The sequence below is a fragment of the Syngnathoides biaculeatus genome, chromosome 6, assembly GCF_019802595.1.
Source record: "Syngnathoides biaculeatus isolate LvHL_M chromosome 6, ASM1980259v1, whole genome shotgun sequence".
In the NCBI taxonomy this organism is placed as follows: Eukaryota; Metazoa; Chordata; class Actinopteri; order Syngnathiformes; family Syngnathidae; genus Syngnathoides; species Syngnathoides biaculeatus.
The window spans coordinates 3667512-3685288 of NC_084645.1; the positions used below are offsets into that span (position 1 = coordinate 3667512).

A 17777-nucleotide genomic window follows, 5' to 3' on the forward strand; every position below is an offset into this window, starting at 1 on the left:
ATAAAACAGATGTGAAACACCTGGAAGAGAGACAAGTTGGTAAAGAGAGGTGATTGGTTGACACAAGAAGAAGGCTGACTAAGATTGGGCATTGGATGGTACCTTCTTCTTCTTCTTGTTTTCCTTTCGGCTTGTCCCGTTAGGGCTCGCCACAGCGTGTCATCTTTTTCCATCGTAGCCTATCTCCTGCATCTTCCTCTCTAACCCCAACTGCTATCATGTCTTCTCTCACAACATCCATCAACCTTCTCTTTGGTCTTCCTCTCGCTCTTCTCCCTGGCAGCTCCATCCTCAGCACCCTTCTACCAATATACTCACTCTCTCGCCTCTGAACATCTCAAAACCATCAATGTCTGCTCTCTCGAACCTTGTCTCCGAAACATTCAACTTTGGCTGTCCATCTAATGAGCTCATTCCTAATCCTATCTGAGCAAGAACCTCAACATCTTCATTTCTGCTACCTCGAGTTCTGCTTCCTGTTGTTTCTTCAGTGCCACCGTCTCTAATCCGTACATAATGGCGGGCCTCACCACTGTTTTATAAACTCTGCCCTTCATCCTAGCAGAGACTCTTCTGTCACATAACACACCAGACACATTTCGCCAGCTATTCCAACCTGCTTGGACCCGTTTCTTCACTTCCTTACCACATTCACCATTGCTCTGGATTGTTGACCCCAAATATTTGACGTTGTCCACCCTATCTCTTCTCCCTGTAGCCTCACTCTTCCCTTTCCACCCTTCTCATTCACGCACATAAATTCTGTTTTACTTTGGTTAAACAGCAAACAGGAAAGGGCTCAGAGCTGATCCCTGATGCAGTCCCACCTCCACCTTAACTTCTTCTGACACACCAACGGCACACCTCACCATTGTTCTGCTGCCCTGTCCTCTACTATTCTAACATATTTCGCTGCCACACCAGACCTACGCATGCAGTACCACAGTTCCTCTCTTGGTACTCTGTCATAGGCTTTCTCTAGATCCACAAAGACACAATGTAGCTCCTTCTGAAATTCTGGGTACTTTTACACTAGCATCCTCAAGGCAAATAATGCATCTGTGGTACTCTTTCTAGGCATGAAATCATACTGTTGCTCGCAGATACATACTTCTGTCCTGAGTCTAGCCTCCACTACTCTTTCCCATAACTTCATTGTGTGGCTCATCAACTTTATTCCTCTATAATTCCCACAGCTCTGTACATCGCCATTGTTCTTAAAAAAGGGAACTAGTACACTTTTCCTCCATTCTTCAGACATCTTTTCGCCCGCTAGTATTCTGCTGAATAAGTTGGTCAAAAACCAAGCCATCTCTACAAATTGCTTCCATACGGCTACCGGTATGTCATCAGGACCAACTGCCTTTCCATTTTTCATCCTTTGTAGTGCCTTTCTAACTTCCCCCTTACTAACCATTGCCACTTCTTGGTCCTTCACACTTGCCTCTTCTACTCTTCCTTCTCTCTTATTTTCTTCATTCATCAACTTCTCGAAGTATTCTCTGCATCTATTTAGCACATACTGGCACCAGTCAACACATTTCCATCTCTATCCTTAATCACCGTTACCTCTGTTACTACCATCTGTCTAGCCAATATGTGGAGATCCTTTTCTCCTCCTTTCGTGTCCAACCTTGTGTTCATGTCATCATATGCCTCTTGTTTAGCCTTTGCCACCTCTACCTTTGCCCGTCGCATCTCAATGTACTCCTTTTGCGTCTCCTCAGTCTTCTCAGTGTCCCACTTCTTCTTCGCTAATCTCTTTCCTTGTATGACTTCCTGTATTTTGGGGTTCCACCACCACGTCTCCTTCTCCCCTTTCCTACCAGAAGACACACCAAGTACTCTCCTGCCTGTCTCTCTGATCACCTTGGCTGTCGTATTCCAGTCTTCTGGGAGCTTCTGCTGTCCATCGACTCACCTCTTTCCAAAGGCCGCACAACATTCTTCCTTTATCAACTTCCACCACATGTCATGGTGAAGAATTGGTTTGCCATCAGATTAAAAAAAATTTCGGTGGCGCCTGAGGACGCCAAAGTTAGTGATCAAGCCAAAAGCTTCCCTCTCCACTGCCCGCTCGCTGCCCCTCTCACTGACTTTTACTTGCTATCTATTCCCACTGAATATGCTGTGTCGTAACAGTGCAGGGCGACTGTCGAGAATGGCATTTGGATCGGCCCTCATGGTAAGCCTGGTACTGACATCTTTTGTTATACTAAAATGACGCATGGGTTGAACCATGTTTTAAAAGGAGTATAGTTTCTGCAGTGCAATATCATTGGTTTACAAAAGGGTTTTCCGATTTCACAACCGTTTTTGGGTAATTTTTCTTCACATTTTCTTGCTTCAATTCTGGTAAACTGCACCCGCTTACACAACAGGGGACACATCCACCACCTACATGACCATTCGAACATGTAATGGACTTTATAGATTTAACACCCTGTCAAGCCAAGAAATCTAATCTTGTCTAGTTATGTTTTTAAAATGGATTGAAGTATTTCCAGTAAAGCATATGTCGGCGTCTACAGTGGCAAAAGCGTTGTTGACTGGTAATTATACAGATGGGGAATTCCTGAAAAACTCTCTCTTGACAACAGGAAGCACTTTGTCAATAAAGTAATGACTCAGCTTTCAGATAGAGGACAATTTGACATCTAACATTGTAGTTACCATTCCCACTCTGGCAGTGCAGGAGAAAAAGAAAATGGGACTCTAAACGCTAAATTGAATATATGTTATAAAGACATGAAATTAAATTGCCTCAAGTGTCTGCCAATTGTCATGATGTATATGAGGATACCCATGCGTCCGAGGCACAATCTGTTCCCGTGAGAGATCCTGTTTGCAGGCCCTCTGAATGTTGGGCTGCATGCTCCTGGCTTGCCGATGGACACACACTTTTGCGAGAACCACATGATCAGGAATTGCACATTTTTGTATAACCTGCTTTCTGATGTCAAGAAACAAGTTCATGCAGCACAACCGAGGGCAGCAGATGGACCCTTGCAGGACGACAAACTCGATGACTTCGTGCTGACAAAGAACTTCTGGCGGAAAACGGAAGAATCGGCGCTGCCTGGGTCCTTTTCAAGTTCTCCTTGTGACAAACACTGCGGTGAAGGTTGCTGAAAGGGCTATGTGGGTTCATGCATCATGCTGTGTGAAGGTCCCAAGACCTCCAATGGTCCTGAATTTTATACTCTCCTCATCTTCTAAGGTGATTGACCATAAAGGTCAAGATCATAAAGGTCAGCCAAAAGGCTAACCTCTAAGAAAGAGGGTTCACTTTTAGCATACATTTATAGCTACAATCAGTGCTAGAAACTTATTGTGTGTTGATAGGTCACAGAGGAGCAGAAAACAGGTCATAAAGACAAGCAACGACTAATCCTCTCCCTGAACTGACACACACACGCACACATGCTTACTTGTGTGCTTCTGCTTCCTCCTTCACTGTTCGTGGTGCGTGCACTCGGTGCGATGCAGAAGTGAGGGATGGAGTTGTATGCAGCCAGACCAGACCATCTTTAGCTCCCCAATGAGAGTAGACTTTTAACTCTGTAAAACTACATCTACCTTTGTCGAGCAGAAACCTAAAACTCTATCTGTATCAGAGCAGACTTGGTGCGTGAGAGATAACGACTGCAATAAACCCAAACTTTAAGAAGGACTCCTAATATTATTTTGTTTCGTTCGCAAACATTTTGTTCAAAAGAACATCTTTTCAGTAAATGAAATGAATTGAATTAATTTATGATTTGATTTTAGCTCAGCTGCCATTAGCCAACCCACTGGGAATGGTAGCGTTCTGTGTAGTGTTGACATGTCAATTACAACATGCAGCTGTTGTGGCATGGAAGAGACGGTCAATTTTCAAAACAAAAGACACTGGCACGCAAATTGCAATACAACACACATTGTATAGATTGGCCATTCTTTCCCTCCGGCCCGATAAATTCCTCAAGGCGCGGTACCGGTTGGGGACCACTGCGGTACCACAAAAGACGTGACAGCCATGACAAGCTTTCTTGGTTACATACAATTTCCTCTACTTCTGATACTTTATCTCCTCCAGCATGAATCTTTGGTTTCAATAGGCCTTCCATGTTGCAAAATCGTTCAAACTGCTATGATTGTTCCTCCATGCTGCATGCAATTGCAACTGGAGTTGCATGTTGTGCCTGCTCCACACCCCCCAGGCATCATCACTTTTACTTCACGTCTAGGCTTCTTTTGCGACACAATCACAGAGATTTGGTCAAACTTAATCATACATACTGTCTTAGTTGAAACAGGTTCTTCTTTTTCCCTATATCAATGTGACACTAAATTTCAATAGTTTTAAACCCACTAATGATTCAGGTAGGGTACCTTTACTGAGCTCAAGTCACATTATTCCCGGAGTAACATTCTGCTGTTTTGTTACGGACTAAACTCTGCTTGGGCAGCCTGTTATTTGGGCACATTGCCTTTTGAAGCTGTGTACTGGCTTTGTGGACAGTGTCTACGCTAGGCTTGTTCCAAATTGGTCAGGTCGGTGTGCTCCTATTGCTTTCACGGACCACTCAAACATTATTTTTCACACGTCTTGATCCCGTCATCGTAGACAAACCCAGTTTAAGGGTTTAACAGAATCTTTGAGGGCCATGGTGAAAAAAGATGAATAAATCCGTGAAGAAGTTGTACATTACAAGTGTGCTCTAGCGTATGACGAGATTAAAAAAAAATTCCAGCGAGGCTTTTCGTAACCTGAATTTTTCGTTAGCAGAGACGTTCGTAAGTAGCGGTATGACTGTATATCTTGGGACAGGCTTCAGGACATGCTTGTTCTGATCCCTATAATTGTCAGAACACAATCCCTCAAGCAGCTAAAACAAATGCTCAATGATGGCATAACCTTTTATTAATACTGTTGATAACATGTATTATAATAAAGTACAAACAATTTAACACTACCTTGGTCCAAAAATTACATTACACATCCTTGGTCAAGCCATCAAAAGAAGCATCTGACTCATCTCCAATCTGAAAAAGAGCTGTAGTAGCTACCTTTGGTGCATCGCTGTGGAACTCATCATTGATGACTTGGTCCAGTTCCAGTGCTTCCTGCATCATGAACAGTGATTCCATCATGTTCCCACAGCATGTTATCCTCTGTGCTATCCATGCTGTTTGTGAGGAAACATTTCTTGAATCCTAAGAGTCTTGCTTCCCGTTATTCTTCATTATTGTCACCACTTTGATGCAAAGCTCCACAGTGCTAATAGCGCAGCCTCTTTCCCACTGCTCGGCTACAATCTAAAGCAGTTCTTATATCGTGTCAGGTCGCTATCAAAACAATGATAGCTCAAACGCGTAAACGAACATAATGGGCAGATTATGCATTATAAATTCCAACATCTAGGCCACACCAGAACCTTGATATGAGTCTAACGGAGCCACTCCTTGGTTTTCCTGGCTGTGTGCTTTGGCTCATTGTCATGTTGAAAAACCCAGTCACGAACCATCTTCAATGCTCTGACAAAGGGAAAGAGTATGTTCCTCAAAATCTCACAATACATGGCCGTGGTCATCCTCTCTTTAATACAGTGCAGTTGTCCCGTCCCATGTGCAGAAAAACACCCCCAAAGCATGATGCTACCATCCCCATGCATCACAGTAGGGATGGTGTTCTTGGGATGGAACTCATCATTCATCTTCCTCCAAATACGATTAGTGGAATTATGACCAAAAAGTTCCATTTTGGTCTCATCTGACCACAAAACCTTCCCCTATGACATGTGCTGGTTTAAGCATTCGTACCTCCCGCGCCATGAATTATTTCAAACCATGACGTTTGAGTGTATTACCAACAGTCACCTTGGAAACGGTGGTCCCAGCTCTTTTCGGGTGATTGACCAAGTTCTGTCGTGTAGTCCTGGACTGATTCCTCACCTTTCTCAGGATCATTGAGACCCACAAGGTGATATCTTGCATGGGGCTCCACTCCGATTAAGATTGAGCGTCATGTTTAGCTTCTTCCATTTTCTAATGATTGCTCCAACAGTGGACCTTTCTTCGCCAAGCTGCTTGGCAATTTCTCCGTAGCCCTTTCCATCCGTGTGGAGTTGTACAATTTTGTGTCTGGTGTCTTTGGACAGGTCTGGTCTTGGCCATGACATAAGTTTGAGTCTTACTGATTGTATTGGGTGGACAGGTGTCTTTATGCAGCTAACGACCTCACACAGGTGCATCTGATTCAGGATAATACATTGAGTGGAGCTGGACTAGAGTAGAGGTGGACTATTAAAGGCGGACTAACAGGTCTTTGAGGGTCAGAATTCTAGCTTATAGACAGGTGTTTAAATACTTATTTGCAGTTGTATCACACAAATAAATCGTTAAAAAAAAAAAAAAAATCACACAGTGTTTTCTGGATTCTTCTTTTTAGATTATCTCTCTCTCAGTGGACATGCACCTACGATGAAAATCCTTCGGGTCAACAGTAGAGAGCAGACCTGGACATTTTACTGCCTGCGGGCTGTACTTTGACTTTGAAGAAAATAAACCTACTTTCAAAATGTTGTTAAATGTATCAACTAAATTGACAGGGCTTTTAGTTTGAAACTTATTTACATTGTGCACGCTTCGTTTACATCCGGGTACCCTGAGACTAGTGCAAGTGCATGTGATTAGTCATTGTAATGGTAACCCTTCAAAATATTCGCTAATGGCAAAAAAAAAAAAAAAGAAAAAGAAAGGTGGACGCTAAAGGCCGTGGTTTCAAGAAAATATGGACTACTAAATATTTAGTTTCTGAGGTCGGGCGTAAACCTGTATGTCTAGTGGTGAGCAGGTCGCTGTGTTTAAGGAGTAAAACGTGAGTTGGCATTATGGGACAAAACATGCTGAAAAATACGGACATATGACTGAGACAGAGAGTGCAGATAACGAAAGATTTGGTAGCGAAACCAAGAGAACAGCAAGGCTATTTTACCAAGCTACGAGCAGCACAGGATGCAGGAAACAAGACCAGGTTTATGATATCCCACAAAATAGGGGGAGTTTGTGAAAGAGTGCTTGGTGGACTTTGCAGTGCTAATATGTCCGGTGGAGAATCTCAAACTTCAGTTCAAAAGTGGAGTGGGAAGTTTTGACTTTTTCCTCCCCTTTGGATGAGAGTTCTGACGCCCACGACATGGCACAGTTGGTCGTGTTTCTTCGAGGGATAATGCAGGAGTTCAAGAATATGGAGGAGCTGGCAGCAGTGAGATCAATGAAAGGAACAACCACTGGGAGTGATTTGTTCAACAAGGCAAACGCATGCATGGACACGCTTGAACTGAAATGGGAGCGACTGGTAGGAGTCTACTGATGGGTGTCTGAAACTGACAGGGAAAGATGTGGGACTTTTTAAACAGATGCAAGATAAAGTGACTGAACTTGACACAGAGCACAAATTTGTATTTATTCATTGCATTATTCATCAACATGCATTGTGCAAGTCAGTGTTAAAACAATGTTGTCGATGTTAAGAAAACAGTTAACTTTATCTGGGTACGAGCATTGAATCACAAGCAGTTTGTTGCACTTTTAGAAGAGCAGGATAACGAACATGTTGACTTCAGGTACCATACCAGGTACTGACAGCTGTCAGCTGGGTCAGCCTGGCCAAAGTGTTTAAAAGAGTTTGGAACCTAAAAGCAGAGATTAAATAGTTTTGATGGAATAAAGGCAAAAAGATCTCTGAGCTTTGAGATGTAGACTGGATTGCATATATTGCATTTAATGTTTATGTGACAGCACTAATTAATGAACTGAACACTAAACTGCAAGGCAAGGGCCTTTTTGTTCATAAACTGCATAACCTGGTCAAGGCTTTCATGAGAAAGTTGCAGCTTCCTTCAAATCAATTAGAAAAGAAAATTCTCATTCATATGCCCTGAAAGAAGTCAAATGATCAGCTACTCAACTCTGCAGGTACTTGTCTTTGTAAGTGAGCGCACAGTGAGTTTTCAAGATGATTTGAAGATTTTAAAAAGAATTGAGAATGAAATGCTCCCGATTTCCTCTCTCTTTGCATGCAATGTGGATAATGCGCCCATTGATGTCCACCTGGAGCTCATAGACTTGCAGTCAGATACAGTACGAGCAGAGCGCTTTAAGTCAGCATAACTGCTGGAGTTGTATTCATCTCTCAAGGAGGAGAATTTTCCAAACATGAGGAAATGTGCTGGTAGTTGTTTTTGGATTCACATATACATATATCCTAACCCTACATTCTCAAGAATAAAGTTACCAAATCCACATACAGATCCTCTCTTACTCATGATCATCTGTCAAATGTGCTTCACATCTCTACCTCAAACATTGAACCTGATTTTGAAGGACTTAAAGCTCAACAGAAGCTAGATTTCTCTCACTGAACTAGAAAAAAAATAACTGATGCTTGTTTACTTTGGCTTTTTTTCCTGTTAGTTATGTTAAATTATTCTTTGAATATGATGACAATCCAGTATCTTAATAGAAACTAAGTTTAAAACAAAACATTATGGTGTCTGTGACTGAAAAAGTTACAAATGTTGCCTGCCCACTCACCAATGTTTTGCACACTTTCATTGAATAAATTGAGTTTTTTGTAAAACAACCTCACTCACTCACTCACTCATTATCTTTCAACAACACACACTCTGACCAGCTTCTGTAAATGTGCTCATTTTAACGTATAAATAAAATTAATAATCAATCAAAGTAGTATCACGGGACTGCCGTAAATAGGAGCCTGGCTTGCTAGAACGTACCTTTGTGTGTGTGCACTCGACGTACTGGCCACACTTGAATCAAGCGACGAGGTGTCTTTTGCATTTTTGGGACATAAAAAAACAATGCGAAGTGAATTCAAGATTTTTTTTCTTCTTTTCAGACTCTTGTTAGGTGTTGCTATACTGTGTCATTCTTTTCCATGTTAGACTGTCTCCTGTATCCTCCTCTCTTACATCAACTACCTTCATGTCTTCCCCCACAACACCCCTCAACCTTCTCTTTGGTCTTCCTTTTCCTTGCGTTCCTGGCAGCTCCATCCTCATCATCCTTCTACTAATATACTCTCTATCTTACCTTAAATTTAGATTTTTGGAATGAAGATTTTTTAGAATGTAGCCAAAACCTTGATCAATACCAATGCTTTATATAATTGGAATTAAACTGGCTTCATAATGAGAAAAATTACAAGACCTCAAATTTCACAATAAAAAAACCGAGAAGCTCTTTTGGTCATCCCAAGTTGAAGAAAACTGCACATATATTTATACTATATGATTGCAATAAAGCTGTGCAAAATAGTCTGATCCTCGAGTTTGATATGAGGGTCTGTCCTACCTGAGCTTCTGAGAATGGTGTCTGTATGTTCTCCAGCAGACTAGCCAGGTCTTGCTCACAGTAGCTCATCACCAGAAACAGACTAAAAATAACAAACAAAGAAACATCAATGGTAAAAACATGGTATAATTAAAATATCAAAATTTTCATATTGCCAGTTTGATCTGAAAGGTTATGTTTGGACAGCAACCTGCACTAATACCCGGTTCAAGGAACTGTCTTAAATGGAGTTGTTTTTAGCAGGCTTCGGCCTTGTGTGACTAGCCAAAACAGAGGTGTTTTGCAGCAGACACAACGGCCTTGGGTGCTGTTAGGTTTAAACCCAACCGCTGGATGAATTACGCAAATGATAGGACAAGAGAGGTCTTCAATTTGGCTCTAGAGGAAAAACGGGTTTGACTGACCAGCTGCAATGCCAACACCCGCTCTGAGTCAGTCTTACCAGTGTCCCCCTTTTTATTACTTTCTCAAAACAAAGGGCCACAAGATCAATAAAAAAATGGAGGAAGAGATAGCAATACCAACACAAAGACGAATACTAAGATAAACATTTACAACAATGGTGTTTGAGGAGTATTTGCTTTGAAGTCAGCAAGGGGGTGCATCATCCACCCAGATGTGGTTGGGTCATACTCAGGTCACACAGCCACTCGCAAAGAGAATGATTCGGGTAAAAATTGATTAAAACAAATGCATGATAAAAAAATAAATCTAACAGGTGTCTAGTCAAATCAGCGAGAACCTGTTTTGAAACTTGTCCTCCAACGCATTCCAACATTCCATATGTAATCTTTGTGCTGCTTTCACAAACACACACACACACACACACACACACACACACACAACACACACACACACACCAACACACCCGGTGTCAGACCACAGCCTTTGTTTGTGTCACATTGTGTGTCACAGAGCGCTCTGTTCATTAAACTTCGAAGTATTTGTCACATTTCACCCTCTGGAGTTCAGTTATTCACCGAAACTGGAATTGGACAAACATGTGGAAGGACCCCAAAAAGCCCTCTTTCCAATAGATTATATATATTTTAAAGCATTTCATTTTATTGATTAATCTTCACTGAGTGCCCTAAACAAATGTTTGCCCTTAACCAGTATATGTATGCAAATGAATACCAACCTAACCAGTCATGACGAGTTCATTTAATGCTTGGTAAACCCATGTGTCAGTCGTGGAGTTTGCTTCCCAAGTTCATTCAAGTTTTGTGTTATACGAAAAGTAAAATATTGTGTAAAATTAAATATATTTCATAACAAAATATGAGGGAACGGTAGTTAAATCTCTACAAAAGTAGCAGTCAACAACACAATTCAGTTTTCAGAACAAACAGTCATGTTGTTGTTGCAACACTTATTTCTCATGACGAGCCTGAACAACTGCTTAACAGAAAACAACAATACAAGAAACAGGGACACCTACTGGCGCTTCCGTCGATTCATCTCACGAATCTACGCTCCCTAGCCAACAAAATGGATCAACTTCAGCTTCTAATCAAGACCTGCCAAGAATTTAGAGCATAACATAAAATGTCCAACAAGGGAAAATAGTCCACTGTTATACTTCCAATAAACAAACATGGCGCAATTCCCTGTGCTTCCCTAGGCTCCTCTGATCAATGCTTACCGTATTTGTCGGACTATACAAGTTGCACCCGCCATAAAACCCATAAAAACGAAGAAAAAAAAACATCTACAAGTCGCACTGGAATATTAGTCACATTTTTGGGGGTTAATTTATTTGATAAAAATCCAATGCCATGTCATTTAAAACTTGAATGACGAACAATTTAAAATAAAAATAGAAAAGAAGCAACAACAGGCTGAACGGAGTTATTCCGATAACTATAGCAAAAATAACATGCTAAGAAGTTTACCAAAACCATCTGAAACTCCAAATATCCGGTAACTAAAATCCAATGAAGTCTTCATCCTCGGTGTCACTTCGAAACAAGTCCGCCAATTTCAGAGGGAAACGACGCGCCGCTTCCTCTTCTATGTCGCTTACAGTGAAGAAAATGAGCATTTGAACACCCTGCTATATTGCAAGTTCTCCCAGTAAGAAATCATGGAGGGGTCTGAAATTTTCATCGTAGGTTCATGTCCACTGTGAGAGAGATAATCTAAAAAGAAAAATCCAGAAATCATAATGTATACTTTTTTAATGATTTGTTTGTGTGATACAGCTGCAAATAAGTATTTCAACACCTATTAGCGAGAATTCTGACCCAGAAAGACCTGTTAGTCCGCTTTTAAAAGTCCACCTCTACTCCATGTATTATCCTGAATCATATGCACGTGTGAAATCGTTAGCTGCATAAAGACACCTGTCCACCCCATAAAATCAGTAAGACTCAAACTTGCAACATGGCCAAGACCAAAGAGCTGTCCAAAGACAGAGACAAAATTGTACAAATTCTCACGGCTGGAAAGGGCTACGGAGAAATTGCCAAGCAGGTTGGTGAAAAAAGGCCCACTGTTAGAGCAATATTAGAAATTGTCAGAAGCTAAAAATGACGCTCAATCTTAATCGGAGCGGAGCCCCATGCAAGATATCACCTCGTGGGGTCTTAATGATCCTTAGAAAGGTGATGAATAAGCCCAGGACGACACAACAGGACTTGGTCACTGAAAGGTGGGACCACTGTTTCTATGGTGACTGTTGGTAATAGACTAAAACGTTATGGTTTGAAATCATGCATGGCACGGAAGGTTCCCCTGCTTAAACCAGCATATGTCAAGGCCCGTCTTAAGCTTGCCAATGACCATTTGGATGATACAGAGGAGTCATGGGAAATGGTTTTGTGGTCAGATGAAACCAAAACGGAACTTTTTGGTCATAATTCCACTGAACGTGTTTGGAGGAAGACGAATGATGAGTTCCATCCAAGAACACCATCCCTACTGTGAAGCATGGGGGTAGTTGCATCATGCTTTGGGGGTGTTTTTCTGCACATTGGACAGGACGACTGCACTGTATTAAAGAGGATGAGCGCAGCCATGTATTGTGAGATTTTGGGGAAGTATTTGAACACCTGTCTATCAGCTAGAATTCTGACCCTGAAAGACCTGTTAGTCTGCCTTTAAAAGTCCACCTCTAAACCATGTATTATCCTGAATCAGATGCACATGTGTGAGGTCGTTAGTCTACCTTTAAAAGTCCACCTCTACTCCATGTGTTATCCTGAATCAAATGCACATGTGTGAGGACGGTCGCTGCATAAAGACACCTGTCCACCCCATACAATCAGTAAGACTAAAACTTGTAACATGGCCAAGACCAAAGAGCTGTCCAAAGACACCAGAGACAAAATTGTACAACTCCACTCGGCTGGAAAGGCTACGGAGAAGTTACCAAGGAGCTTGATGAAAAAAAGGTCCACTGCTAGAGCAATATTAGAAAATGAAAGAAGCTAAACATGACGGTCAGATGTAAGAAAGTGTTAATAATTTTACATATAAGTCTCTCTGGAGAATAACCGCACCTCCGGTTAAACTATGAAAAAAAAACTCCGACTTATAGTCCAAAAGATACGGTACTATACCTAATATCTCCATAAGGGCAAGCACTTAAGTGTGTGAAGCCTTTGGTAAAATCAGTTGAAAAGTGGACCAACAAGGAAAATTTTGAACTTCAAAGCTGCTTTGACTGCACAGACAGGAGTGTCTTTGAAAATTCAGCGAGCAGCCTTGATGGATTTACAGATAGTGTCACTGGGTATGTCAGTTCCTGTGAGGAGGTGTGTGGACCAACAAAAACTTTTCACGTTTACAGACAGTCTTTTTCTTCTTTCTTTCGGCTTATCTCGGTAGGGGTCGCCACAGCGTGTCATCTTTTTCCACCCAAGCCGATCTCGTGCATCCTCTTCTCAAACACCCACTGTCATCATCTCCTCCCTCACAACATCCATTAACCTTTTCTTTGGTCTTCCTCTCCCTCTTTTGCCTGGCATCTCCATCCTCAGCACCCTTCTACCAATATACTCACTCTCTTGCCTCTGAACATCGAAGTCTGCTCTCTCTAACCTTGTCTCCAAAACATCCAACTTTAGCTGTCTCTCTAATGAGCTCATTTCTAATCCTATCCAACCTGCTCACTCCGAGCGAGAACCTCAAAATCTTCATTTCTGCTACCTCCAGTTCTGCTTCCTGTTGTTTCTTCTGTGCCACCATCTCTAATCCATACATAATGGGTGGCCTCACCGCTGTTTTATTAACTTTGCCCTTCTTCCTAGCGGAGACTCTTCTGTCACAGGGAACACCAGACACCTTCCGCCAACTGTTCCATTCCACTTGTACCAGTGTCTTCACTTCCTTACCACACTCACCATTGCTCTGTATTGTTGACCCCAAGTATTTGAAGTCATCCACCCTCGCTATCCCTTCTCCCTGGGGCTTCACTCTTCTTCCTCAGCCCCTCTCATTCACACACATATATTCTGTTTGAACTAATCTTCATTCCTCTCCTTTCCAGTGCGTACTTCCATCTTTCTAATTGTTCCTCCGCCGGCTCCCTGCTTTTACTGCAGATCACAATATCACCTGCGAACATCATGATCCAAGGGGAATTCCAGTCTAACCTAGTCTGTCAGCCTATCCATTACTACCGCAAACAGGAAGGGGCTCAGTGCAGATCCCTGATGCAGTCCCACCTCCACCTTAAATTCTTCTGACACACTTACGGCACATCTCACCGCTGTTCCGCTACCCTCATACATGCCCTGTACTATTCGAACATATTTCTCCGCCACACCAGACTTGCGCATGCAGTACCACAGTTCCTCTCTTGGTACCCTGTCATAGGCTTCCTATAGGTCTATAAATACAGAATTCAGCTCCCTCTGACCTTCTCTGTTTTTGTGCACGAGCATCCTCAAGGCAAATAATGCATCTGTGATACTCTTTCTTGGCATGAAACCATACTGTTGCTCGCAGATACTTACTTCTGTCCTGAGTCTAGCCTCCATTACTCTTTCCCATAACTTTTGTGTGGCTCATCATCTTTATTCCTCTGTAGTTTCCGCAGTTCTGAATATCGCCTTTGTTGTAAAATATTGGGACGAGCACATCTTTCCTCCATTCTTCTGGCTTCTTCTCTCCCGCTAGCATTCTATTGAATAAGTTGGTCAAAAATTCCACAGCCACCTCTCCACATTGCTTCCATACCTCCACTGGTATGTCATGAGGACCAACTGTCTTTCCATTTTTCATTTTGTTCAGTGCTTTTCTAACTTCTCCCTGACTGATCAATGCCACTTCCCAGTCATTCACCCTTGCCTCTTGGACTTTACCTTCTCTCCCATTTTCTTCATTCATGAGCTTCTCAAAGAACACTTTCCATCTACTTAGCACACTACTGGCACCAGTCAACATATTTCCATCGCTATCCTTAATCACCTTTACTTGCTGCACATCCTTCCCATCGCTATCCCTCTGTCTGGCCAACCTGTAGAGATCATTTTCTCCTCCTTTCACGTCTAACCTGGTGTACATGTCGTCATATGCCTCTTGTTTAGCCTTCGCCACTTCTACCGTTCCGCTACGACGCATCTCAATGTATACCTTTCACCTCTCCTCAGTCATCTCCGTGTCTCTTTCCTTGGATGACTTCCTGTATTTTGGGGTTCCACCACCAAGTCTCCTTCTCCTCTTTCCTCCCAGAAGACACCCCAAGTACTCTCCTGCCTCCCTCTCTGAATACCTTGGCAGTAGTATTCCAGTCTTCTGGGAGGTCTTCCTGTCCATTGAGATCCTGCCTCACCTCTTTCCAAAAGGCCACACAACATTCTTCCTTTCTCAAGTTCCACCACCTGATTCTCTGCTCTACCTTTGTCTTCTTACCCGCTACCAGAGTCATGCTACACACCACCATCCTATGCTGTCAAGCTCCACTCTCCCCCACCTCCTTCATATAACACAGTCGGTACAAAATATAATCCATCTGCGTGCTTCTACCTCCGCTCTTGTAGGCCACTCTATGTTCCTGTCTCTTCTGAAAATAACCAATGCCAGTTCCACCCTTTTTGCAAAGTCCACAAAAAATCTGCCCCTCAAAGTTCCTTTGCTGATGCTGTACTTAACCATCACTTCTTCATCGCCCGTTTCCTTCGCCAATATGTCCATTGAAATTTGCACCAACCACAACTATCTCTGTCTGGGATGCTCAGGACTATTTCGTCGAGTTCCTTCCAGATATTTCTCTTCCAACTCGAGGTCACATCCTACCAGTAGGGCATAGCCACTAATCACATTATGCAGTGAAGAAAATGAGTATTTGAACACCCTGCTATATCACAAGATCCCCCACTTAGAAATAATGGGGGGGGTCTGAAATTTTCAGCATAGGTGCATGTCCACTGTGAGAGAGATAATCTAAAAAAAAATACAGAAATTACAAAGTATGATTTTTTTTAATGATTTATTGTTGTAATACAGGTGCAAATGAGTATTTTAACACCTGCGAAAACCAATGTTAATATTTGGTACAGTAGTGTTTGTTTGCAATTACATTACATTATTAGGTCAAACGTTTCCTGTAATTGTTCACCAGGTTTGCACACACTGCAGGAGGGATTTTGGCCTACTCCTCCACACAGATCTTCTCTAGATCAAACAGGTTTCTGGGCTGTCTGTGAGAAACACGGAGTTTTAGCTCCCTCCAAAATTTTTTTACTGGGTTTATGTCTGGTGACTGGCTCGGCCACACCAGAACCTTGATCTGCTTTTTACGGAGCCACTCTTTGGTTTTCCTGGATGTGTGCTTCGGGTCATTGTCATGTTGAAAGACCTAGCCACGATGCATCTTCAATTCTCTGAGGGAAAGAGGTTGTTCCCCAAAATCTCACAATACATGGCTGTGGTCATACTCTCCTTAATACAGTGCAGTCGTACTGTCCCATGTGCAGAAAAATACCCCCAAAAGATGATGATACCACACCCATGCTTCACAGTAGAGATGGTGTTCTTGGGATGGAACTCATCATTCATCTTCCTCCAAACATGGTTAGTGGAATTATGACCGAAAACTACCATTTTGGGCTCCTCTGACCACAAAACTTTCTCCCATGACTCCTCTGTATCATCCAAATAGTCATTGGCAAACTTAAGATGGGCCTTGAAATGTGCTGGTTTAAGCAGGGAACCTTCCGTGCCATGCATGATTTTAAACCATGACAGTCACCTTGGAAACAGTGCTCCCAGCTCTTTTCAGGTCATTAACCATGTCCTGTTGTGTAGTCCTGGGCAGATTCCCCACCTTTCTAAGGATCACTGAGACCCTACGAAGTGATAACTTGCATGGGGCTCCACTCCAATTGAGATTGACCATGTTTACCTTCTTCCATTTTCTAATGATTGCTCCAACAGTGGAGCTTTTTTTCCACCAAGCTGCTTGGCAATTTCTCCGTAGCCCTTTCCAGCCGTGGGGAGTTGTACAATTTTGTCTCTGGTGTCTTTGGACACTCTTTGGTCTTGGCCATGTTACAAGTTTCTTGCTGATTGTATGGGGTGGACAGGTGTCTTTATGCAGCTAATGACCTCACTGAGGTGCATCTGATTCAGGATAATACATGGAGTTGAGGTGGACTTTTAAAAGGGGACTAACAGGTCTTTGAGGGTCAGAATTCTAGCTTATAGACAGGTGTTGAAATACTTATTTGCAGCCGTATCACACAAATCGGTAAAAAAAAAAACCATTTTGATTTCTTGATTTTTCTTTTTAGATTATCTCTAAGGTTTTTTTTAATTTTTCTTTTTAGATTATCTCTGTCACAGTGGGACAACTTGCAATATAGCAAGGTGTTCACATACTTATTTTTTTCACTGTACATCATACCCTCAATTTCAAATTTCAGCCTCATCACTCCATCTGATACTCTTTTCACCTCCAAGACAATCTTAGCCAGCTCTTCTTTCTTTTAAAATAACCCCTACTGCATTTCTCTTCCCATCTCCTCCATGATAAAATAAACCCTGCACCTAAATTTCTCACCTTACTCCCTTGGATGCACAATATAATCAACCTTTCTCCTAATCATCATGTCAAGTAACTCCTGAGCTTTTCCTGAAATAGTCCCAACATTCAAAGTCCCTACACACAGCTGTAGGATTTGTTCAGTCCTCTTGCCGCTTTCATCGTCTTTTTTTAATCACAAACATGTCTCGTTGTTACCCAGCTAATCTAAGGTTGTCTGGGCAAAAAGCAAGTTTAAGTTTACGTTTCTACTTGCCCAACTTTCTAGTATGTAGTCACGGTCCTTGTAAATGAAACGTAGGTGTTTGCCGTTCGTGTAAATACTAACATTTGATGATTACCTCCTCAGCAAATATTTCAGTACAAGCTTGTTTAGGCTTGGCTAGGCCACGCAGCTTCAACTCGAACGAATACGGCTGCAATTTGG

General features: G+C 42.2%; 2 protein-coding genes across 7 annotated transcripts in view; one reads left to right on the plus strand and one right to left on the minus strand.

The window, feature by feature from the left end:
* vps4a (vacuolar protein sorting 4 homolog A) overlaps positions 1–17777 on the plus strand; it is a 160112-nt gene that overhangs the window by 135290 nt on the left and 7045 nt on the right. The gene's annotated exons all lie outside the window — the stretch shown is intronic.
* Positions 1–17777, minus strand: part of cdk10 (cyclin dependent kinase 10) — a 72293-nt gene that overhangs the window by 38074 nt on the left and 16442 nt on the right. For all 3 annotated transcript variants that reach the window (XM_061822394.1, XM_061822392.1, XM_061822393.1), the window contains one exon: positions 9361–9442. In XM_061822394.1, coding sequence (XP_061678378.1) covers positions 9361–9442 — 82 coding nt within the window. The remainder of the gene's footprint in view (positions 1–9360; positions 9443–17777) is intronic.